This window comes from Stegodyphus dumicola, chromosome X2 (genome assembly GCF_044657685.1).
Source record: "Stegodyphus dumicola isolate Sdum_Otavi_A_Nest chromosome X2, ASM4465768v1".
Taxonomy (NCBI): Eukaryota; Metazoa; Arthropoda; class Arachnida; order Araneae; family Eresidae; genus Stegodyphus; species Stegodyphus dumicola.
This window is the reverse complement of record NC_140781.1, coordinates 55,334,382-55,361,359: the sequence shown is the minus strand read 5'-3', so window position 1 is coordinate 55,361,359 and position 26,978 is coordinate 55,334,382. Positions and strand designations below refer to the sequence as shown.

The window sequence follows — 26,978 nt, the reverse complement described above, 5'->3', positions numbered from 1 at the left end:
TTTTAAAGCACCATGACTGTGGTGCTTCTCAACAGATTGTATCAAACCATAGAACAGCTATGCAAGAATTGGCAGGCATTAATATGAATATTATTTAATTTTTAATTAATAACTTGAAAATTATCCAAGCTCTTAATAGCCTTGAATTATTAAAAATGTATATGAATTTTCTTCTGTACTTAATATAAAATTAATATTAATTAATGTTATTTTTAAAATATAAGTAGACTGGTAGTAGCATATGATTAAAAAATTTCCTTCAAAGGGGATAAATGGAAGGGTTTCAAAAGGCATAAATGTCAGAATAATGTGGTTGGCAGAATGTTCTAATTTGTAAAGGTGCTCCCCAGTTGAAAAATATTTGAGAAATGCTTCTCTAGAGGACTGCTGTTGTTAACTTTAAGATGATGAAATTTTAGTATTTTCAGCTCTAAACTAGATTTTATTATTTTTATATGTTAGATATGTGCTCAGTGATGATTGCAGGATGTACACAAATATCGTTTATTCTAGTTTGCTACTGTACTATTCTGTATTACAGTTATGATTAATAATAATAATAGATACAGTTACATATATAACATCTTCCTTTTTTAACAGAAATAATAATAAAAATAAAATTATACATATTCTTTTAAATAATGAGGTTTTTTAACAGTCCTACGAGATCGAGTAACATAGTTACGTCCATTTGAAAAATTTGGTGATGCAATATCTCTTTCAGTATTTGATGGCACAACACTTCTGTTAGGTTTTGAAGAACTTACAGGTACATCTAAATTTGAAGTCATCCTGCTATTCTCAAATATCTCGGGTTCATTTATAACTTCATTCGTATGACTTTCATTTTCATAGTTGTTTTGTATAGCAAACTCTTTCTGATTAGTTCCTTTAAGAATGTATCTCTGTTCCTTTCTGCAATTCTTCCATCTGTTCTTATAATCCTGTATGAACATGGTCTTTCTGCTTCTTCTATAATTTTCCTTTTTCATTTAGTTTTTTCCTTTTTCTTTTATGTACACATGATCTTCTACCTTCAGTGGATTTAATGGTCTTGTATTTGTATCATAATAGCTTTTCTGTAAAGTTTGTCTCTTCAGTAAATGTTGTTTATGGTCTTCATATCGTTAGTTTGGATGAAATTCTCTTTTATAGGCATCAGTCCATTTACTTTACTTCCCAACATCAATTCTGAAGGTGACTTAATTTCATCTGAAATAAGAGAGTTATGATATTGTAGTAATACTAAATATGGATCCTTGTTGTCAATTACAGCTTTTTCTAGCATTCACTTGACAGTTTGGCTATGTCTTTCAACTTGAATTTCTGGTTTCAAAGTTCCATCTTCTTGCAAATTCTTTAAATTTCTTGCAACTAACTATATTGTGGACCATTATCCGAATATACTATTTTCGGAATACCATGTCTTGCAAAAATTACTTTCAATTGCTTTATCACTGCTACACTTTACAAATCTTCCAAATGTCTAATTTCAACAAATTTGCTAAAATAATCTATAACTATTAGATAATCCCTTCCTTGAAAGTAAAAGAGGTCTGTTCCCAATACTTCTCATGGACCATTATGTATTTCTTTATATCATTGGTTATTTAGTACTTAAAGACTTTTGTAAACTTAAACAAACTTTTTGTAAACTTAAACATGTTTGGCAATTGAGTACCAAATCTTCAATTTCTTTTGACATTCCTGGCCAATATAATATTTCTCTTCCTTTGATCTTGCATTTTACTACTCCTAAATCACCATAATGAATTCTACTTAACATATCTGTTCGTAAACTTCTTGGTATAACAGCACAGGTATTTTTAAATATTAATCCGTTTGCTTCTGATAGTTCTTCTCTGAAGTTAAAATATGGTTTTGCCAGTTCTGGAACCATACATTTTTCATCTGGCCATCCAGTTTCTTCAAAGAAATCAGATCCTTTATCAATAAATGATCTTGGTAATGCATCCACTATAAAAAGTTCTTTTCCTGGTTTATACTTTATCTGAAACTGATACGGCTGTTATCTTATACACATTTTTTGTAATATTCCTGGGCATTTATTTAATGGCTTTTTGAAAATTGATTCCACAGGTTTTGGTCACTTTCTACTGTAATACAGTACAAAGTCTGTAATCAGGACTCATCGGGACTTTGGCGATTCCGGATTAAGGATTTTTCCAGATTATAGATCATCAATTTAAATCTGGTAAGATGGCATGCAGAAATTTTACAATTAAAAATATGAAGCCATAATTTATGAAATAAAGAGCAATTATGATCTAAAGGGTATCAAATTTTACAAAAAAAAGAAGCTTAATATTTATTTGTTTACTTTATTAAACATTTCTTTCAATGAGCGCATGCGTAATGTACTCGCATTTTTTACGCGCATGCATAAAGTTTGTGGCTTTGAGGTGCGGATAATGGACGTCCGGATTACGGACTTTGTACTTTCCAAATATATACTGGTGAAATTTTGCACATGCAAATGCAATGGCTAAAGTTTCCTTTTCAATTTAAGCATAATTCTTCTGTGTATCTGTTAATGAATTAGATGCATATGCTACTGATAAATTATTCTGCAGTAAGACTGCTCCTAGTCTTTCTTGAGATGCATCTACAGATAAAATTACTGGCATAGTTATATCATAATATAACTATGCCAGTATATATAATGCTGTAAAACTGGTTTATCTACTAAGGCATCTTTTAGTCTTTTAAATGCTTTTTTGTGTGTTGCATTCCAGTTCCAGATAACTTGTTTTTTAACAAATCTCTTAAATATTATGTCAATTCTGATACATAGACATAAATTTAGAAACATATGTAATCATTCCTAGGAACATTTATAACTCTTTGGCATTTTTTGGTGGTTTTATATCTAGAATAGCCTTAATTTTGTCTTCATCTGGTTTTTAACCATCTATAGAAAGTATATGTCCCATATATATAACTTCATTCAGCCCAGATTTATATTTATTTAAATTAAATTTGACATTCTTTTCTCTAGCTCTGTCCAAGAACTTTTTAAATCTTAAATCATGTTCTTTTTTATCTTTTCCCCAAACTAGTAAATCATCTATATATTTGAACACTTTCTAAATCACTAAAAATGTCAGAAAAACTTCTGGTGATGAACTCAGTCCATATGGCAATCTTGAAAAACAATATCTGCCAAACGGATTATTAAATGTGGTAAATTCACAACTTGAATCTGACAATTAATTTGCCAAAATGTTTTGTTTGCATCTAAAATACTAAACACCTTCGCATTTGTCATTTGAGATGAAATTTCTTCAAAGGTCGGTATGTGGTAAAGTTCTCTCAGTATATTTTGGTTAAGGTGCTGAGGCTCTAAAAACACCCTTAAATTACCATACTTTTTTCGCACTACAACTAATTAATTCACAAATTCTCTAGATTAACTTTCTTTATAATACCATCTTTTTCCATTCTTGTCAATTCCTTTTTTTAATGGATTTAATAAGCTAAGTGGAATTTTCTTACAGGGCTCTATTTTACCAACAGCTCCTGGTTTTAATTTAATGTGATAGGTATATCCTGTTAAATTCCCTGTTCCGTTAAAAATCTTGATATCCTTTTAAAGGTTCTGGTAACTTTTCATTAGAATCAGGATTTACTGTACAAATTCTTTGTACTAGGTTTAATTTTTGCAATGTAGGTAAACCTAAAATAGCTGGAACAGTTTTATCACAAGCTACAACTTGAAATTCTACTTCATCCTTGTCCCCTTTCGATGCCTCACATAATAATTTGCATTTTCCGAATACATCAATTGTAGTACCATTGTAATTATTTAAAGGGACTTTTGATTTAGTCAAACATTTATCTCTTAAATTTAAGTGTTTATATTTAGGCAATGGTAACACTGAGCTCCAGTATCCAACTTAAATAAATATTTAGATACGTTTACTTTTCAAACCATTCTGTTCTATTTTTAGAAAATGGATTTGTATCTTCTACTGACCCTAAAATATATTCATTACCATTATTATGCAACTTGTGCTCTAAATTATTCTGTACAACATTAACATTTTTACGAGTGCAAATTTTTAGATTTTTTTTTTTTTCGCAGTGCAAGCAAATCTTATAATAAGCAGGACAGTTGTATAACCTTAATAACAGTTCCACATTTTCTACACGGTTTTGACTACTATACACATTTCTTTGATAGTCTGAAGATGATTTACCACTTTGTTGCTTTTGTTTTACATGATATTTTTTCTTACAAAACTGGCCTTTTTTCCCTCTGAAGGTGGAAGTTTATTCAGTTGGATCACTTCTATTTTGTTTTCTGAAGTTCTGCTAATTCAGAAGCTTTACACATTTTAATACATTTCTCCAATGTTAACTGATCTTCCCTTAATAGTCTGTCTTTGAGATTTTTATTTAGAATTCCACTTACTATTCTATCTCTTGTTAAACTGTCTTTTAATTCTGTAAATCCACAGTTGCTACTTAATTTCTTTAAATCTGTTAAAAAATCGTCAAACGATTCACCTACATGTTGTGTTCAACAGAAAATATATGTCTATCAACACTTTCGTTTGCTTTCGGTATGCAATAATTTTTAAACGCTTCAATTACTTTGTCAACATCCTTCTTATCTTCTTCACTTAAATTAAAAGTATTAAACTTTTCAAGTGCTTCTTAACCAATAATATGCAATAAAATAGCCACTTTAGTTTCAGGTGATTTAGTAATACTACCAAATGCTAACATAACAAATTTCAAATTTTTGTTTCCAATTTTTGCTTAAATTACCTTCGAAATTTAGATTACTTGGTGGCTTTAATCCATCCATATTTAATTTAGGACTTTAAATAGTATATAAACCTATTTTTGGCCACTTCAAATAAAAATAACACACTTACCAGCAATGGAAGTTTCGATTTCCCTCTAAACAACTTCCCATAGTGTTTTAGTTTAGACTGTCTTTATCATTATTCGTAAGTGACACTGCATGGTTCTTTAAAAGAGATTTTCTTTTTAATCTATTGCCGACTACGCCATGTATTATTTTTATACGTTAGATATGTGCTCAGTGATGATTACAAGATGTACTCAAACATTGCTTATTCTACATTGATACTCTACTATTCTATCTTACAGTTATGATTAATAATAATAATAGTTACAGTTACTTATACAGTACAAAGTCCGAAATCCATACATCCATTATCCAGAATGATCTAAAATCAGGACCTCAAAATCACCAACAACATTTTCCTCATAGGCTTTATGCATGCGCATTTGATTTCCCCCGCTCTGTGCATAATAAAATATCTGGAGAGTCCCGATTCTTAATTTCAACACTAAATAAAATACCTTATTATTGAAGAAACAATCATTTTAGCATAAATTTGTATGATGAGTAATTTGACTGCGTTGCTGCGTATCTGCTTGGCACATCTCAAACCGAAACATTCCACATAGATAATCATTGATCTGACGCCAACTTGGTGAATCATTATTTATTATACTTTCCTTTTATCACCGCATGTTTATCAACACATGACAACTTGAGTAATGACTCATGTAGAGATACCTAAACAATTTTTTATGTTAGTGTAATTGAATAATAAAGGAGTAAGGTAACCTTCTATGTTGGCATTATGCTTGGCGATGATTACAGATTTAAGTTAAATGCACTAAAAAATGTTGACGAGGAATAATTTACCAAAAACTTCTTTCCAGATGTTAAAAACAGATTTTGTTGATGATGCTCATAGACCCAAAGATTACATTTAAGGCTATTTGAATTAACAATAACTTGTTTGTTATTCACATGAACCCAAAACCAGTGCCAGGGCTCATATGGCCACGACGAGTCGCAGAATTTAAGACCCACAGAGACTGCATCAGGCGATAAGATATCTAGCACAAGCCATCAATAAGGCTTAAGTATATGTAGGAATTTATTTATTCAGAACTCTGATAAACATTTAGCATGTGCAAGAAATAGACATTAGTATAAAAAATAACTAAACTAATACAAGTCAGGCTTAATTGTCTCAGTGCACGATAGAAGCAAGATAAAATTTAACGGAACAACTTGTCATTAGTTGCCAAGCTTATGATGCATAGCCAAATGTGTATAGTGAAGGTTAGTTACATTTGATGATAGATAGCCACTAATTTTAACGGTTTTCGGATATCTCAAAACAAAGGTGAAATTTTCCAATTAATGGATTTTGTAAGGAAATGTGGAGAAGCGATAATAAATGAAGATGACATAAAAGAAGTTTTTCATTGTGATGACAATGCTTCTCAATCATCAATCAATTAATGAATAGCAAAATCTGTAGTATGGCTCTAGATCCAGAAAATACCACTACCGATAGTGAAGAATATGACAGAGAAGTTACTGAAAACAGGGAAATTTCAATTGACAAGTTAGTCGGAATTCTTGAAACAGCAGTTACAGGAATTCAACAAGAGATTATGTTTGTCTACAGAATTAAAGATAAAGTATTAGCACAAAAAACGAAGCAACTTAAACAACTTACATTGAAAAAAAAGTTAAGCTTTTTTTTTTTTTTTTTTTTTTTTTCCTAAATTTTGATACTTTTAGATCATCATTATTTCATAAATTGTGATTTCATATTTTTAATTTTATAATTTCTGCATGTCATCTTACTTATTTGTTACTTAGATTTAGACATAACTTAGATGTAAACTCATGATCTAATATCCGGAAAATCCCAAATACGGAATTGCCGAAGTCCCGACGAGTCCGGATTTCGGACTGTGTACTGTATAACATACATTAAGAAGTTTGTAATGCCAGACTTAAAGGGAGAACTGACATCCTCTGATAAAAGGGAGTGTTGGTAGAACTACACTGGTTGAAATTTCAGCTAAACCCTTATATTTAAGCACAGCATAACTGAACATGAAATAAGCCATTGTCCTCAATAAGTTAAATGGATGAACTACAGTCGGTGTTTATAGATACTAGTAACATATTCTAGCCCTGAAGAATAAGTCTTTTGCTAATCTGAGTTTTATAAGCAGTGAAGATGAGTTTAATAAGCAGCAGTTTTTCTACTGATTAGTATATATTTGCTTTGGTTCCTAGATATTTGAACGTAATAAGAAGCTGATTTTATTAAGCAATAAGTTTACTAACCAGCATATTAGGGTATTATGTATTTAAGTCCTGTGCACATTACAGAAACATTTATTTATAGATACTGGAATTCCTGAACATTTTTATTTTTTTATTTTTATTTATTTATATTTTGGTGTTTGTGTGTATGTGTGTGTAAAATAAATCACTTAAATTTCTTAACTTTAATTCACTAATCATGAAATTTCTTCTACACTTACTCACTTGCAGGTAGAATTTGATTTAAATTAAATTTTGAGAGTGTGAAATTTCAAGTAATAAGTTTTAAAGGTAAAGCAAGAAATGTTAACTGTGAAAAGTTATGTATGTATAAATAATATGAAAGCCTACGTAATATGTAAAGATTCTTTATAAGCATAATTAGAAATACATTATTTTACGTGCATTTTTAATATACAATTTAGAAATTTTTGATACAGTAACATTGTTCTTGTGAATGACCTGTTTTTGAAGTCTCTCAAATCTATTCCACATGTATTTCAATTTCATTTATTAAAACCTCAGATTTTTAGACAAGTCAATTATCTTATTCCTCCCATAGCTACAAAAAGAGTAACATTTCAAGTAACAATTATTTCAAGTATCAATTATTGAGTTTCAAGTAACAATAATTGGGAATTGCACATCTAGATAAAAATTAGGTCTATCTCAGTGTAGTGGGAGGCTAGGTTTGTAAAAGTGTTGCTTTCTATTCAAATAAGTTCAATGTAGTTTTGTACTTTTTCGGAGTAATAGTACAAAAGGATACTCCAGTTGTACTGAAGACTTATTAAAATACATCAGAATGAAAACTCAATCAATATGATCAGAAATTGAAGGAAGCAGAAATTTTTTTCACTGATGACAATTTTAAAGAAAGTTTTTTGCAGACCTAAAATTAATAATTTAAAAATATTTATTAAATGTTAAATTATCTAACAGAGCAAAAGATGGAATGATAACTATAAAAATAGTATTGCAGACAGTAACTACTAATAAATCTATTTATAGAAATTTTAATGCTGTCCTTTTCCTCCCTTCAAAAATTACAAGCACCATATAATTGTTCCTCTTGATTTTCAGGCTGTGAAATTAATAAAAAGAGGGGGGAATACCCAGGTAAATAAAATAAATGAAATTCCAGTATTTTCCCTGACGCCTGTAAATTTGAATGTGCTGTAAACCAAGCTTTCAAAAATCAGTGATCATTGTGAATTTCTTTATTTAATTTAACAGTAATTTTATCTGTTCTTACATAGACTGGGTGTATATGTTGCCGTTTGCAAAAATTTTGTGTTTATTCAGTCTTCGCTTACTTTTTTAATTCAATCTTTTTATTTTAATAATCAGAGGTTATTCATTCTTTTTTCTACACTTCTTATATATTGTATCATTTTAGTTCTTTCTAATGAAGATGCTATAAGATTCACATCTTCAAGAAGAGAAAAAACAGCTGTTTATTCTGGGCGCAGAAATGCTTACTTCCTAGGTAAGCAAGGCAAGTAACATTTTTGTTCTTCTAATTTTTTAGCTAGTTTATAATTTTGTATTTTGAATTTAAAATGTGGATTATTCTGATAACATTTTATGCTGTATATTGTCTTAACACCTTATGAGTCAATGTAACAAAATGAAATTTGGTATGATTTTAAATTAGAAATGATACTTAGATTAATTGGACATTAACTGTAGAAGCAGCTTAAGAAGTGGTGCATATTTTCTTCACAAAATATTAAATCTGATTTGTATGTCGATTCACCTGAATTACTTTTTGCCCAGTTCTCCATTCCCCTTGACACCTGCAAATGAATATATTTCTCCCACTCTCCTTCTGTCTCAGCCCCACATACCAGATGGAAAGAAAAGATAAAAGTTTCCCATATCCTCCCTTTGGTTTCATCCCTCAGGGCCTCACTTCTGTGAATACGGGTGTGGCAATCCTGAGGTACCCTAGCCCTTCAGGGGATCATCTTCTTGGTGAGATGGGTGTCATGATCCTGGAGCCCCAGTCTTCTATCCTCATTTCTGTTTCCTCTTGGCTGGAACTTTTTCCTTTCCCTTCTCCCTTGTGGTTTTCCTCTTTGGAGGTTGGGGCTCATCATCAAATGCTATTACAGCTCTTGTATTCGAGTGGCAAGAAAACTGCCCATGTGTTTGCTGTGATGGAGACCCGTGTCGCTGGAAAGGAGGGTTCTGGTAGTTGAAGTGCGAGGTACTTGCCCCAACACACTGCTTTGGCTTCTGCTTCAGCTAAACAGGAGGCATCTTTCATCCCTACGGTTGTCAATCGGCTGGTCACTACTCCTTGTGTCAGTGGCTTGGGGATAAGCTTTCAGGAGTATCTGCTTTCAGAAAAGCTGACTGTGGGGCTTCAGTTTGCTTATAGGTCTGGTTATCCCTAACACAGCATTCTGTGTTCCCTTGTTGGGCTCCATGGTGGACAGGGCAGTTGGACCTGAATCTTTTCTCTTTCAAACATAGCCAAATCATATTTAAACACTTCAACTGAACATAATTATGCCTCCAAAAAAAGCGAAAACAAGTGAAAATACTAGTGTTAGTTTTACCTAATAGTCAACTTCGTTTTATAGTCATAAACAACTCTATACCAGGCAAATTAAAAATATATCACTCTTTCTGATTCAAAAATATGTACAGTCTTGGGCAGGAGAACCAAAAAACGTAAAATGACTGCATGAAATTTGTTTCTACCAGTCAATCTACAGCTCTTCTTTCCTTAACCAAACTTGGGAGTGGGGAAGTCTCTGCCTCAGTGCATAAGACACTAAATTATTGCTGAAGAGTGATTTTCTTTCTATCTTGAATGAGGAATTAGTCTCAAGATGAAAAAAAAAAAAAAATAGTCTCAAGATGCATAAAAAAATTATTCTCAAGATGCATAAAGAAAGTCAGCTGATTGATACAAAGCACGTTATCCTGTCCTTCAATACGCCTGATTTGCCAAAGAATATTAAGGCCGGTTACTTATGGTGCACTGTAAGACCTTATATTCCAAACCCAATGCAGTGTTACCAGTGCCAGCGTTTTGGCCATTCGAAGTTAACCTGTTATGTTAGCTCTACATGTACTCAATGCTCTATGGTGGGCCATGACTGTGAAAACTGCATTGCTGAGCCACTGTGTGTAAACTGCAAGGGAAACCACACCATATTTTCTAGATCCTGCCCAAAGTGGAAAGCTAAGAAGCAAGTTCAGGTCATCAAGGTAACGCAAAGGATTTCGTATCCAGAAGCTAGAAAAATAGTGTCAAGCATACAGCCAGAACAAAGCACATGATATGCTAAAGCTGTTAAAAGCATTAAATCAATAGCGACCCAAACAGATATCACTATGCAGAAAAAAGCTTCCCTGGTAGGAACCAAAAATTATCATTCCCAAGGACATAAAAGGATACTAAAGAAACAACAAATACAAAAACGGCACGAAAATTGGAAAATAAACCAAATAAAATACTAACAAACCAGAGCATCAGCTGTACTGAATACTGGAGCCCTGAAGGCATACATTCCGAGATGGATGTGGAGGGCGAAATGGAAATTCCAAGACATCTCCTCCCACGTCTGATAAAATAGCAGCACAGATGAAATAAGCAGTCATAATGGAACTTGGAACTGTTATGGTTTCAACAAAAATCTTGTTGTTATAGAAGAACTAATTAGTGCACATAATCCTGCCTGCTTTGCAGCTCAAGAAACCTTAGTGAAACCTGAGCAACAGCTGAAGCTTCGGAGATATTGTTTTGTCAGAAAAAATCAGCCAGTTAATGAACATGTTAGCAGAGGTGTAGGTTTACTCGCCTCGCTTGATTATTCTTTAAGCATTCTCCCTCTTTCAACTTTCGTCCAAGCTTTCAACTTCCTCCAAGCTGTGCAGGTTAGTACATGAAGGTTAATTTCAGCATGTTCGATATACTTGCCTTTCAGCAAACGCATTGAGCAGCAGGACTTAATATAATTGAAGAGCTGCCTGTTTCCTTCATTTTTCTTTGCGATTTCAACGGTCGTAATCCTCTTTGGGGAAAGTAAAGACAAAAACTTGCATAGTAGTCAATTTGAAGAAATGATCAATGACCATTCTCTTTGCCTCCTTAGTAACGGAGAACGTACTTCCACCAGCCTACGAGGACCTTTCACAGCATTGACCTCGCTACCTGTTCACCATCTCTGCTTCCATTTTGCAAGTGTAATGTTGGAAATAATCTACATGACAGCGATCATTTTCCTATTTTTATAACTTTTGCAGATAAAGAGGTAACTATTTCTAGACCTGTACGCTTCATTCTGGGGAAAGCAGATTGGGATCTTTTTTCCTTTTATGCAGAGCTTACGAAAGAAATATTGAGTGATGTACCAATAGATAATGCAATGGAAACTGTTACCGAGGTCAATTATTCACACAATAAACTGCTGTATTCCTCTCTCTTCAATGAGATTACAAAAATACCCTAAACCATGGTGGAGCAGACAGTGCAAAAAGAAAAGCTTGGGGAAAGTTTTGCCGGTATCCTACATTGTCTAATCTTATAGCCTTCAAAAACTGTTCAATTTTACAAGTGTAATGTTGAAACTGCTTTCATTTTGCAAACTGCAAACTCTTAAGACTGCAATGAAAAGCTTGGAGAAAGTTTCGCTGGTATCCTACTTGTCTAATCTTGTAGCTTTAAAAAAGCCAAAGCAAATGCACAGAGAGTTAGAAGACAGAGCCAAAGGGGACTCTTGGGTATCCTGTGTATCAACAATCACATCCTTTACATCAAGTAAGTGAGTGCTTCCATTTACATTTCAAGTTTCAGTCATTCTGTTGACTAGTCATTTCATCATCATCATCATCATAAACATATTTTTAATATTGGTTTTACCTGTATGTATTGAAAACTCTCACCATTCATCTGGTGCATTATAGCCTTTTATGCGCCATGAAACTCGCAAACTCACTCACCCTTTGGTTTCTTAGCTCATTAATCGGGATGCATAATTTTCATATTTAAGAAATGAAAAGGAAATTTAGTATTAACAGTTAAAGGCAAAATATTTATGTATTTAAAGATAATATATTTAATTCACCTGACTCTCGCTGCCCCGCAACTTCCCAGAAATAGGTATTTAAAGATAATATACCGTAATTTCCGGAAGAAAGGCCACATCAGCGTAAATGCCGCACTCGAGAAAAATGGTGGGAAAAAATTAAAATTACACAGAAACGCCGCAATAGATTAAATTGCGCGTGACATCGTCGTAGGCCGTATAGATGCAAAAACTCAACCTAAGTCCTGATATATGACATACCAGTTAAGAAAAATGCATGAAATGAAACCATAACTCAAAAATAAATTAAAGGTAAGAAATGTGTAGCTTCTGTGCGGTTTAGAGTTAGAGACATTTTCAAAAATTTTCCGCTCCCTTCTTACTTAAAAACTATCCAACAAGTACTTGTACCCAAAATGATGGGGATCTGTATTTGGCAGAATGCCAAGAAAAATCTATTCATGCTGAAAGGGTAATACGTCAGAGTTCGTCATTGCGAGGCAGGTGGAGTCGTGTCCGCCTTTGAAAAAAATTGCAGAAAAGGCAGGGGTGAGGAGAGGATGGGTCCTGGAAGATTCATCGAATCACAGAGGAAAGAGACTATTCAAACTGATGAGAATGTTGATTTGAAAGGGGGAAGAATGTTATTGTTCTGAGATCTCATTTAGGGTGAATAAGGCATGTAGGTCCGTTCAAGGGTTGGAATGTAAACAAAATAATGTTCGCAAAAAGCAACTTAGTGGTCTTTTGTGTGGGAACAGCACCAGTCTATGCACAATGACAAGGCCATCCAAACTATGTACAATGACCATCATAGGAAATATTTTATTTTCAGTGCACCTAAACGCCGCACCCGCTGAAAATTTAAGTTTTAAACACGTAAACGCCGCGGCGTTTCTTCCGGAAATTACGGTACTTAATTCACCTAACTCTCACTGCCCAGCAAATTGCCAGATATGGACTCAAGTCTCTACCTCATGCTCATTCACCTCCTGTGATGTATCTACATATTTGCCCCATCGTCATCTCACTTAGCCAGCTTAACCATGTCACAGACTGTAATGAGTGCACATTTCTTTTTGTTTCATTTTCTCAGTACAGTAAACAAATTATCGGAAATTTTCATCAATATGGATCATCAGAAAAATTAAATAACTGACAGATTAAAATAGTTTGTACAAGAGAGTTTAAATTTACAAAACACATATCGTTATGTATAAGTATTGCACTTTCAGAATCTAACCAGATTGTAAAGGCAGCTATTCAAAGCCTTCGTAGTCCCATAAATGGCATAGATACTGAGAGGTATTTTAGTGTCTATAACATCGTAGTTATGGATAGGAGACAAATTTAATGGAGCAAAGCTTTCAATTTTTTAACACATTATTTTAATAGTTGATTCCAGTAGTTTCAAAAAACAGCGATTGACATCTCTCCCTCTTCTCTCTCTTTTTTTTTTTTTTTTTTTTTTAAATAGAGAATATGAAAATTTTATTTTTGACTTTTGTGATACTGATTTATGTTTAACATTGAATGCTGGCTAGGTAATCCCAGACAAATGGGCTGGCTGCATGGTTGTTTTTTGTGATTTATCCCATATAGTGATAATTCAGTATATCTGATTCCAATAAAACAACACTTTGTTAAGGTGAAAATCATTATCTTAGAGGTTGAGTAGCTCCATTTTTCCATAACATTGCATACTTGATGCAAATGCTTAAAGGTAATCACAAGCCAGTGTAATGCATTATGTACAGGAATTAAGAGGTAGCAACAGCAACTCAATAGCTGCAAGTGTGAGAGCATAATCATTTTTAAAATCTGTAAGTTGCACCCAGCAGCTTACAGATTTGCTCCTACTGTACCAAGTTGGTCAAGCTGTTTATCAGTCCATGTTCATCCAAGTAGGTCAAGCTCAGTAATCAATCCAAATAGAAAAGTAGCTGCACTAGTTTCCTTAATATTCCTGTTGGAGTCTCAAGTACAACTTTGTACTGTATTCCTGCATGAATTTCTATAATTTTTCCTGGGTTTCCACATATGGCAAGGTAATGTGTCATCTTATATTAGCACAATGTCATCTGTCATCAGTTTTATGTTCATTTGCCTCGTTGATAGGTGCTACACAGTAATGACTTTTTTTAACTACTTTAAGGTATTCCTTCCACCATATATACCAGAATTTATTCTGCAACCTTTGGCAGTATAGATACCTCTTCATGATGATATTTCTGCTAGAGTTAACTTCCTCCATATAGCTAGGTCTGGTACAAAAGATAGAATGTTCCCTGCTATAAAATGAGGAGAAGTTAGAGGAAATTGTTCTAAAGAATTACAGACATAATATATTCACCAGGCATTAACAATAGCTTCAATTTCTGTTATTACAATTTGTAGTTCTTTATAGAGTCATATAAAAATTAAGGATGAGGGTAAGAAATTGGCATAAAAGTAGAACTTGACAACAGTACAGTTGAAAAAACCCAATCAGGAGATAGATTTAGAACTGGTACAGTAGGGCATGCACATGTATGGCACATGTTTTAAGCAGAGCAGTGTTGGAAGAGGTGTCACACATAGTGTACTCTTATCAATTCAGTGAAAGCAAATGCACAGTTATTTCAATGGCATTCATTTGACACCATCTTTTGATACTCTCAAGATGCAATCTAGGACAGGTCATTTGAGTGACTACACAAGGTAGCATCACTGGAAAGTTGAAAGAAGGGTGAAATATAACAAGTGTAGGCAAGGAGATCGAGATCACTCAGAGCATTGTTTTGCAAGCCTCGAGAATATTCCAAATGGCATGAACAGCTGTTTGAGCGTTCAGAAGTGGTTATCTAAAGGCAACAATGTCAGCAGATAACTAGTATAGTGTCTTACTGACAAAAGAAAGATGGCAGATAGCAGGAGCTAAAGCCAGGAGGATGCAAACATGGTCTGCATGCATAAAGACCAGTAAATTGTGTGCCATTAATGCCTGTTCATAGGAGATGCTGGTTTCTGTGGTACTGGGAACACAAGAACTGGACGCAACAGAAGTAGAGTCAAGTGCTCTTTACAAATAAGAGCCAGTTTATTCTGATGAGCAATTCTTGGACACATATACATCTGAAGAGATAAGGGAACATGCAATCACCCCGACAACATCATCAAAAGGGGCTGTTTTGGAGGTACTAATGTTCTGGCCTGGTGTGGTATCCTGCTTGGTAGCCATACTGACCTCTGTATTTCCCAAGGAGGTTCAGTCACTGGTATCTGCTATTGTATCAAGTTCCTCTTGCTTTGCATACATCTGTTTAGAGGTGCTGTGGATCCAGACTTCCTTCTTCATGACAAAAATGCTATACCTCAGTTTACAACAGCTGTCGCAGAATTATTGGAGAATGAGAGTATTGAATACAGGGATTGACCTGCAAGGTTCCCAGACCTAAATCCCATAGAACACGTCTGGTCCCTTCTAGGGTGATGCTTGGCATCATGTGATTTGCAAGAAGTAGATTATTTACAACATCAAACACAAGAAATCATGGGATAACTCAAAGTGCTTCAAAAATGAACATTCGTAAAAAAATATTATGCTAGGATTTCAAGAGTTTTTTTTTTTTTTTTTTTCTTTGAGTTTCTACCAGACAATTCTACAATTCAACTAAGAATGCACTTTCATCAACTTGACTCAATTGAGTGATACTAGCAAACAGAAAAGGCCAGAGTTGTCCAACAAAAGAGTGTAATATTTCACAATAATAGTGCCAGATGTCGAAGAAGTTTAGTAATTTGTCAGAAGCTGTTACTGCTTAGATAGGATATGCTATCTCAGTTACCACGATCACAATATCTGGCAGCCTTGCATTATTCTTCTTGTAGTCTTCACAAAATTATTTAAACAGTAAAACACTTATTTCAAATGAAAATGTCAGGAGTAACTTGGATAAGTTTTTTTTTTTTTTTTTTTTTTGTAAGCAAAAATCAGAACTTTCATGAGTATGGAACAAGCTACTGCCAGGAAGATCACAAAAGCCGTTGGTCCAAAATGGTCAATATATACTTCAATAAAATATGCATATCTTGTAAGCATACCTGCCAAGCTTTACGAATTTTTCGTAATTTTTACGAAAATGCGTTTGTCTTTACGATTTTATGATCGTAATCCATTTTTTATGTTTTTTTCCTTTTTCAAGTGTTTTTAGTGATTTTTGTCGAAATTTTAAAAAATCGCCAATTCAGCAATTTTTGCCAATTGCATCTTGTTTTACCGCCAACTACCGACTACTTCGAATCCAGTAACCTGCGGTTTCTCCCAACTCGTCACTTAACCAGCCAATCCAATGCGCTGAACTTGTTTCTCCCACTCTTTTCTTTCTGGGCGCCAGATTATTTTTTTCGCGTTTGCTTCAGCAGCAAGGGAATTACTCAGCTCGGACTCAGCGAGCGTGGATTGTCACATTCTGTTTTTTTTTTTTTTGTTTGTTTGTTTGTTTGCACATGCTACGAATTTTCTTAATACGTCGTCGTTACGAAATGAGTTCAAAAAAAAAAGTATTCTCAATATTTTCGGCCTGCCTACAAAGCCGAATTTCCAATAATTAAAGAATCCTTCAAAGGAAATAACTACAGTCAAAAGTCATTAATTCGGACACCCATAATCTGGAATGATCTATAATCTGGACCTCAAAGCTACAAATTTTCTGCGCATGCGTCGCGCTGACGTATGCTCATAAGACCTTTACGGCTGCGAATAGGCGTGTGCGCGTGCGCAAAATACATTAACGAATGTGCGTTTGATGTATATCGGACGGTATAAGCTAAGCTAAAATTATCTAATTCAGTTAATGTTGCAGATTGCGCTGTTCCTTAATCTTCTAATTAGATCTGGCTTATTATTTTTTGCAGACTGTTAGAGCAATTTTATAAAAGTAAGCTTGAACTTTCGATTATGTCAAAAAGAATTTCCGATTCTGGAGCTATCAAAGGATCTACAAAGCGAAAGCATGTTCCGATGTCCATCAAACAAAAAGTGGAATTGCTGCAAAAAATGGATAAAGGCATATCCTTTGTTTATCTAAACTTTAACGTTTCTTTATCTAAACTTTGTTTATCTTTAACGCCGCGGTGTGCAATGAATTGGAAGTTGATCTGTCAGCACTATCTTTATCTTCAGGGCAGATGTTTTTATTTTATTTGGCTTATAATTCCTTACTAAATGTATTATTTCATCTCGATGTACTTCGTCTTTGATATGATTTAAATCAAATTCCTCGTCATTATATAATTCGCTTCCCATAGCGAAGAAAGTAACAGAGGTTATTGAAAACTAAAAAATTTCGATTGACAAATGAGTCGGTATTCTCGACACAGCAATTATAGGACTTGAACAGCGGAACTTTGTAACTGAACAAGAAATTATGTCTGTTTATAGAATTAAAGGGAATGTATTATCACATAAAAAATGAAACAACTTACATTGAAAGAAATGTTTAATAAAGTAAACAAATAAATATTAAGCTCTTTTTTTTTTTTTTTGTAAATTTCTATACCCTTTAGATCATAATTGTTCTTTATTTCATAAATTACGGTTTCATATTTTTAATTTTATAATTTCTGCATGCCATCTTACCAGATTTAAATTGATGATCTATAATCCGGAAAAATCGATAATCCGGAATCACCGAAGTCCCGACGAGTCCGGATTAACGACTTTTGACTGTATGCATTTTGCAACGTGTGTAAAAGTGTGAAGTTCTTTTAAATGCTGAAGTGGCAAATTTTAAACAAATTTAAAATTCATCTTTTGAAAAGATTCTTTTTTTATTGATAAATTTCCATTTTTGTTTAAGAATTAAAGTAAATGAATGCCATAATGATGCTTTAGATGAACTACAGAACCAATTTTCTGCTGCACAGTTTGAAGATTTTGCCAGTTCTGGAGAAGATAGACTTGATGTCCTCGTTGGTACTTTAAAAAGAATAAAAAGAGCTGACAGAACACCAAAATATGATAGACTAGCAAGAGTTTTATGTGCTATTCTCGTAATTCCACTCAGTAATGCTGAGTGCGAGAGAGTCTTCAGTGTTGTGAAGAAAAACAAAACTATGTTTCGTTCCTCAATTTCACCAAAAACTCTAGAAAACATTTTAATTGCTAAATGTTATAAAGAAACTAATTGTTATGACAGGAAATTTTCCAAACAATTTTTGGCTAAAACCAGAAAATGCACTTTAAATTCATTGCAATAATTTTTTTGTGTAACATTAAGTTCTTGTTTTATGTTTCCTAATAAATTTTTTTAGTTACTACTTAATTGAGATTTACTAATGTAAGTACAATTTTCTTTTTTCTATTTGTATTAATTGTTATTTTTTTAATATCAAAGCATGATATTAATTCTTCGTGTTCTTCTGAATTTTGGAGAAATCTTCTGAATTTTTATCTTTAGAGGTTGGCAGGTATGTGTAAGGGGAAAATATTTTTTTGCATGAAAAAAAATTTTAAAAAAAATTGGTTTTCTAACAGCACCGTATTTGTCAGCTTATATCACTCCTCAATTCATTTTTTTTATTGTGATACATTTTGTGGAAAATATTTGGACTTATAATTGCATGTTATGCTAAGGAAATTTCATTTTTTTAAAGTGAGAACTCTGCTTTATTTTATAACAGGGTTTCTCAGATATTTTTGACCCACATTTTTAATCAAATGAAGTAATTTGTGATCTCTTCAAAATTAAACCCTTAATCCAGTATGGAGGAGAAAGGAAGTTTTACTTAAATGACTGTATGATGGTCCATTATGTATATGTAGTAGCTGTTTGCAGTGGGTTAAGAACTTAATTTATCAAAAATTGAAATGCAGTAATAACAAAAGCTGTGTGAGGCTTTCTTAGAAAATAAAGAAATTGACTTTGAAATGATATTACATGCGCATAATCATAGTGTGGAAACTAAATAAATGAAATGTCTTAAAATGCTTTTTAATTGCAAGCACTAAAAGAGTGCATAGAATTACCTAATAACTCATGGAAAGTAGTTATAAATGTTAAACTTACATATTATTTACAAAAAATAAATTTTAAAGTTTTATTATCAACTTTTAGAATCTCTATTTTATAATGAAAGTAATTTTTTCACTCTCATTACTGATTACTTTCATTACCCTTTAACTGCTATATAGCTGTTTAGGGGTAAATCATGATTGTAAGGGACAAAGGCTTGCAATTGCAAAGTATGTTTTGGGGGGAATTTGGATTAAGGATTTAAAACAAGACATACTAAATGGCAGAAATAAGATAGCTAAATTTTCATGTTCCAGTTTTAAAATAATTCGGAAACTCCACTATCATAGCTTTAAACTTTTATACAGGATGTACATACACTGCTTACACAAAATAAAAAAAGGGCTCATGTTGTACCCATCAAGATGAAAAATATTTGCAATGGAACCTAAGGCCCCATTCCTATCATGGTATCAGAAAAGAGTAACATGAAAACACATCCAACAAACAAGTCATCATTTCTCTCCTGCCAAAAAGTAGCATGTCACCAGACCATACCTGACAAGCTGTGTGCAAAGCAACATTGATGGGTGCAGCAAGATTCAGTGGGTTCAGATTTATTCTGAATGCATCAGATTATTTATTACCATATAATATTATTTAAAATGACTTTATGAAGACTGTCACAAGGTATACGTACGAGGAATTTGTAGATAGGTGTCCGCCGAAAACATCGTGGCACAAAACATCATGGGAGTAAATAAAGTAAAGAGGAAACATCGTGGTCGAAAATAAAGCAGTTCCAAAACTTCGCAGTTTAAAAACATTGTCATCGAAAATATCATGGTAAAAAATATAGTACCAATAAATCATCGCGTGGCCATAACATTGTACACATGAGGTTTTCAGGTTTCGAAAACTGTAAATGCATATTCGCATAATGATTTGGGAGTGCAAGGAGGAAAGAGAGATTTTTACTTTTGTAATTTATATTTTTGAATGAACTAATAAATGAATGAACGTTTTGTTGAAAAACTTAAGTATTTAAAAATTGACAATGAGTAGAAAATTAATGCAACTTACAGCACTTAGTAGAATTTAAAATTATGTAGTTAATCAACAAAGGTAATTAATAAATTGATCTTTCTTTATAAAAATTTACTGATAATTTTTCATGAAAAATACAGTCTAAATTTTTTTAGAAAAAGGAAGATAAATTACTGCAGGAGGTTACCTCTATAATAATTTCTTAGTTAATTATCAAATTATTTTCTTTCCCATATGTTAATCTGATATTGTTTTAGTGAAAATTATAGCTTGTTTTGTTTTCATTTATTCTTAAAGTGTTGTTAACATTTTGATGTATAGTGTTAAATTAATTATTTGGATATCGATTTGCTAGTAATGATGAAAGTAAATTACATAATATGTCAGTATGGAATTTGGATTTATTGGATTATGTCAAAGTGAACTAGATCTGCTTTAATTAAAAATTTGCATTGACAAATAATAGCTGCAAAATTACTTGTTAACAAATTCCGAGGACAGAGAGCCACCACAAAATAAAATCTCGCTCAGAAATATTAATGTAATTTTGCTATAGATTTCTGGCGTGCAGAAATTAAGATATTCTGAAAATTAAGAAACACCAAGCAAAAACGCGACTTTAAGTAATAGAAGTTTGCTGAACACTGGTTGTTTGGTCTGGGGTCGAATCCTGCTGAACGAGTTGGCTACATGGGTGTTTTCGTCATTTTCCCTTAAAAGTCGTCTACAAAGGCATCCTTCTCCTTAGGCAGATAAACCTTGAGTGCTTTCTCATAATTAAATAAACCAAACCAGCCAAGAAATAAAAGACATCGGCCAATACTTTTTGTTTAACTACTAATATAAGACAGTTTCCTTTAAAAACTTATCTAAACCACGTTTCCTAAGTGATAATCCTACAACAGATTAGCAGCAGCCATGACAAAATACCTACCTAACAACATCTAGAATAATATTTCATCCTAAACTGGTTACTGGTCACTTCCAGAGAATGTTGGTACAAAATGATACTGTTAAGAAAGAACAAATTTTTCTTATAAAGGAATTTTAAAAAAAATGTTTGTTAAAGAAAATAAATATGCTTAAATGGGAAAGTTAAGTTCAAGGCAACCATTTGTGGTTCGAAATGATTTACCCTTTAATGAAGGTGGTCGGTCTTCTTAGAAGGATGAGATTTGATACCAAATTTTCATACTTATACTGCTCATTTAAAGAGGTGTTTGTCTGAGGAAGCTGCTTCACTATAGGTTATAAAAATTCAATCAATAACTAAGAAATTTTTGAATAAAATTTATCCACAAAATTAAATAATACTTATAATGCTTATAAGAAGTGTCTAAATGTAAAGAATTATCTTCAAATCGACCGCTCAGGATTCCACTATATCCTTTTAAACTTGCGTGGATGAACTCATTTTCTATAATAATTAAAACCTATGTTTATTTCCGTTCTCAAAAACACTAGTCATCTTAGGAAGATATTAGTATTTCTGAGAAGGGGTTCACTGCAATTATATATTATTTCTAAAAAATAGTCTGCCTTCAAATTTTCTAAATATAATTTTTAATTTGAGTCTTCCAATGACTGATTTAAAAATGAACTAGTTTCTATTAATATTCCCCCGCTGAACTGGTCACTAGTGCCCAAGCGGTAAAGCCCCGGAACACTGATATTTCAATCAGGTGAATGAGCTGGTTGCATGAGATTTTTGTGATTTTCCTTATGTATAACATGAATATGTGCCAGTTCCTGAGAAAGTATTCTACGAAAGCATCCCTCTTCTTAAGCAGATAGCCTTAGTGTGTTTTGAAATAATCCAATAAATCCAAATTCCATACTGACATATTATGTAACTGACATTTGTCATAACTAACAAATCAGCATCCACATAATTGATTACACATTATACGTTAAAATGTTAACGACACTTTTGTTTACTGTCTCCCGTAGTATCTACGATTGTAACACCCTTCACAAAATATGCTGCAAATAACTAATACCCATATATAATCAAAAATGAAACATGATATTGCATATTGTCACAAGTCCTCTGCAGTATGTTCATATCAACTCTCAAAGTTGGTTTTCTAATTGTGCTTTCTATGGCTTCTAATGAAATAATTTTATTTTTCTAAAAATCATATATAAGGATATTAAATTTATCCTAAATTCAAGGATTTTTTCATTTTTTGTACAGGATTTAAAGGTAAAGATTTGTACTGGGAATTTAATTATCAGCATCGTACGTATGTATTGTATGATGCTGAATGTTACATTGGATATTTTTGTTCTTTGATTATAATTATTTTCATGTTACTGTACTTGATTTTTTTTTATAAATTTTATTTTGGGAAGTGTATGTTGCTACAACCAATTACATCAGAATATTTCATTGTTCATAACTGTATTCTTTTTTAAACATTCCCCCTTTCCATTACTTAATATATTTTATTCCATTTTAAAAAAAGTGCATGGCCAGAAACTCTGCTCATTTTCTGTAGATTACTCTAATACATTTTTAAGCACCTGACATGCACTTTTCATTAATAAGCAAGACAGTCAAGGTTAATGTTTAAGATGTTTGGATGGGTGTGCCATATATGCTACATATATATAATGTAAATAATAATGTCGTATATATAACGTAAATATTTTTGATTCTAACGGACAGTGCCCTGTCCATAGTACCAAGCTAAATTGGAATTATGATGCCTTGACCTTGGACTGTTTCATTTGATTCTGAAGGTAGATAACAGGATTCAGTAATGCAAATAAGCATGCTTGGTCTTTATGCATGTGTGCTTTTGTTTATTTTTCTTTCAAGTGGCTTTCTGAGGGAAGTGTAACTCACATTAATGCAGTCTTTATTCAGTTTCTTCTTTTTGTATGTTGAGTAGGGTGTTTTTTCTTTTATGTGAATGCAAGTTTGGGGGGGGGGTTATTTGCATTAAGATTTCCAAACCAATGTGATATTTTTTGGAAGCTAAGTGTACAGCTTTATTACAATAATATTTCTGTAACAGCAGTGTCAGTTGCTTTAGCGGTGAATTATCCAATTCTTATGCAAATATTTTATGAGATTCAGAACTGAATCCTTTTACCTCATCTGTAAGTGACAATTGCTGTCTGTAAGGTAAACATTTGCTGCATCAGTAAGTGAGAATTGGTCTCAAACACTAAAAGATTTACAGCTGTATACTTACATTGATATGCTTGGTATTAATCACAATGCAGTAGATAGTGACTGTGATAAAAAAGTTTTTTTGTGTATTTTTCGATGATGACATAATAAATTTAATTATGGAACAAACAAATAATTTTTCTAAATTTTGACCAACATTGAGATCCAAACATTAATGGATCATCTTGAGATTCTCCTGGTCCTTCTCATTTCAGTCACTTATCCAATGAAAAAATGAACCTTTTTTAGCATTAAATATGCTAATGTGGGTAATAAATAAAAGGATCTAATAATGTACTTTATTACAATTCACATAATTCCTACTCCATTTTTAATAAAATAATGTCGAAAGATAGATTTTTAAATATGCTAATGGGTGTAATAAGTAAAAGGATCTAAAGATGTACTTTACTACAAATCAAATAATTGCTACTCCATTTTTTTAATAAAATAATGTCAAAAGACAGATTTTTGCTGATATTGCACCATTTTCACATTACACTAGACAATAGTGCTAAAACATTTAACAAACTGAAACCAATTATTGGTCCAAGAGCAAAAAAATTCTAAAATGTGTATTAACTGAAAAAAAAAATTTGACTGTTGATGAATCTTTGAGTGGATGCGTCGCGTTGATGCATGCGCGTAAGACCTTTATGGCTGCGAATACGCGCGTGCGCAAAATACGTTAACGAATGCGCATTTAATGTATATCAGACGGTATAAGCTAAGGTAAAATTATCTAATGCATTTAATGTTGTAGATTGCGGTGTTCCTTAATCTTCAAATTGGATTCGGCTTATTATTTTTTGCAGACTGTTAGAGCAATTTTATAAAAGTAAGCTTGAACTTTCGATTATGTCAAATAGAATTTCTGATATATATTTACTAATATGTAAAGGATCTACAAAGTGAAAGTATGTTTCGAAGTCCATTAAACAGAAAGTGGAATTGCTGCAAAAAATGGATAAAGGCATATCCTTTGTTTATCTAAACTTTGTTTATCTTTAATGCCGCGGCCCGCAATGAATTGGAAGTTGATCTGTCAGCACTATCCTTATCTTCAGGGCAGATGTTTTTATTTTATTTGGCTTATAATTCCTTACTAAATGTAGTATTTCATCTCGATGTACTCCGTCTTTGATATGATTTAAATCAAATTCCTCATCATTATAATTTGCTTCTGATAGCGAAGTAAGTAACAGAGGTTATTGAAAACGAAAAAATTTTGATTGACAAATTAGTCCGTATTCTCGACACAGCAATTATAGGACTTGAACAGCAGAACTTTGTAACTGAACAAGAAATTATGTCTGTTTATAGAATTAAAGAGAATGTATTATCACATAAAAAATGAAACAACTTACATTGAAAGAAATGTTTAATAAAGTAAACAAATAAATAATAAGCTTTTTTTTTTTTTTTTTTTTTTTTTTTTTGTAAATTTTGATACCGTTTAGATCATAATTGTTCTTTATTTCATAAATTACGGTTTCATATTTTTAATTTTATAATTTCTGCATGCCATCTTACCAGATTTAAACTGATGATCTATAATCCGGAAGTCCCGACGAGTCCGGATTAGCGACTTTTGACTGTATATAAATAAAGTGCATCCAATGCAAGTTTGCTTGAAACTTTTTAATATATATAGGCAAAAATACCAGTCTTACAGTGAGCGGTGGACCTATATGGCGAAAACCATCATAATTGATCTATGGGAGAAAGGATACAGCTTATATCTGGATTGTTTTTTCATTTCGTAACTTGCATTAGATTTGGATGATGCAAAAATTAATGTTTGTGGCACAATCGTGAAAACAAGGAAAGGTCTGCCAAAATATTTCCTATCAAAATCAATGAGACAAAACAATGTAAAAATGATGAATAGTAAAAATATCTGGTTGCATTTAAAGATAAAAAGAAAGAAGGTAAACAATAGTATAATATGGAAGAAAGTATTATAAAATCAAACTGTATTTTGCAGTATGGTAAAAATATGGGTGGAGTAGATATTAGTGATGCAGTCACTACTTATATTAACCATCTTCCAGAAAGTATTTCAAATGGTATAAAATATTATTTTTTGGGCTCCTCGACATTATAATCTATAATGCTCATGCTTTAATGATGTAAAATATGGTACAAAAACGCCATTACTTCAGTTTCAATTAAAAGTAATCAATCAAATTATGGAGAAGGTTATGTCAAGAAGTGAATGTGAATTTCAGGCATTAGTTTCAGTTCAGTGTTTTAAACATTTGCCCTTAAAAGGTGACTCTCACTCACTACTTGGTTTCATGGGGAAACTCGATGTACAGCAGTAAATGTTTACGTGTAGTTTTTTTAAGCAGTTTCCTATGCTTGTTCTGTATAATCTTGTGAAATGTAAAATGATACCGCTTTGTAAATGGAGATAAGATTTTCGTATCTGAAATCTTAACTTTTCTTATTTTTCACAAAATCTAAGCTCAGAGAAATGAACCCAGAAAAGGGCATCAAACAACATATATTGTAATTATTGACCCAACAAGTCAGGCATGCATCCTGGGAATTGTTGCATGAAATATCATACACAGAAAAATTACAGACTAATATTAAGAAATTATGTTTATAAAGTTGGAAAGATATATAAAAATTTTAAAATAAAAAAATTTTATACATTAATTTGTGTGTTATGGTTTTAAGTTACTGGTAAGAAATGTGTCAAAAAAGCTGCAAAATGTATCAAGTTGGTTGTGTGCCAAGCAAAAAAGGCCCCGAGTGCAAAGGGTTAATTTGAAATTTTGCGGTAAGAATAAAAAGAATTTTGTTTAATCTTGAAGGATTCGAAAGAATTAGGAAAATTTAATATAGTCTTACAAATAAGTGCTGTGTAAATGCTGTGGAATAACACATTGCTGTTCAAAATGTGCAGTAGTTAAATTATTTATATTGTAATAAACTGTAAATTTGCAATAATACAGTAGTGGCCAGTTCAAAAAGTGTATTTTTATATTTATTTTTTTGTTAGTTACACATATAGGTAAAAGATCACTTTCATTTTTCAGAAGTGCCATCGCTTTTTGACATCTGTACCCGGATACTGATTGATAATATTGATGGTAAGTTTCATTGATTTCTCCATTTTTAAATATTTTGATTGAACAGTGTATGCCAATCATTATTTATCATAGATCTTTAAACGTAGTAAGCAGGGAATTGGGAGCTGCATTGTTTTTGATAAAATGTCAGATAAAATGTTTACTTTTAAATATTGAATTTGTTAAGATTTATTTAGTAATAGGGAAACAAGTTTCCTGATCTCTATCTACTACTCCTTGTTATTTCATACAATCAAATTAAAAGTAAGTCATGATGCGAGTTGTGTTGTGATAGACATGCTGTATTGTATTGACAGTGGTGGCATAAACCCATGTATTTTGATTCACGAATGGACAGAATTTTATCGTCAATTTATTTTACATTTAGCACTTACACTTCACTAGGTTATATATTGTATTTGCATGTAAATATAAACAGAAAGTTTTAATGTGCCTTTGATAGTTTAATCGAATTCCAACAATAAC

General features: G+C 32.3%; 1 protein-coding gene across 2 annotated transcripts in view; it reads left to right on the top strand.

Moving 5' to 3' along the window:
* LOC118193082 (transcription elongation factor B polypeptide 3-like) overlaps positions 1-26,978 on the top strand; it is a 242,034-nt gene that overhangs the window by 177,331 nt on the left and 37,725 nt on the right. The window contains exons 5-6 of one of the 2 annotated variants that reach the window (XM_085809426.1): positions 8,541-8,630; positions 26,460-26,513. In XM_085809426.1, the coding sequence (XP_085665552.1) occupies positions 8,541-8,630; positions 26,460-26,513 (144 nt within the window). Of the gene's footprint in view, positions 1-8,540; positions 8,640-26,459; positions 26,514-26,978 lie in introns of both variants that reach the window. The other variant, XM_085809425.1, reaches the window with a different exon arrangement.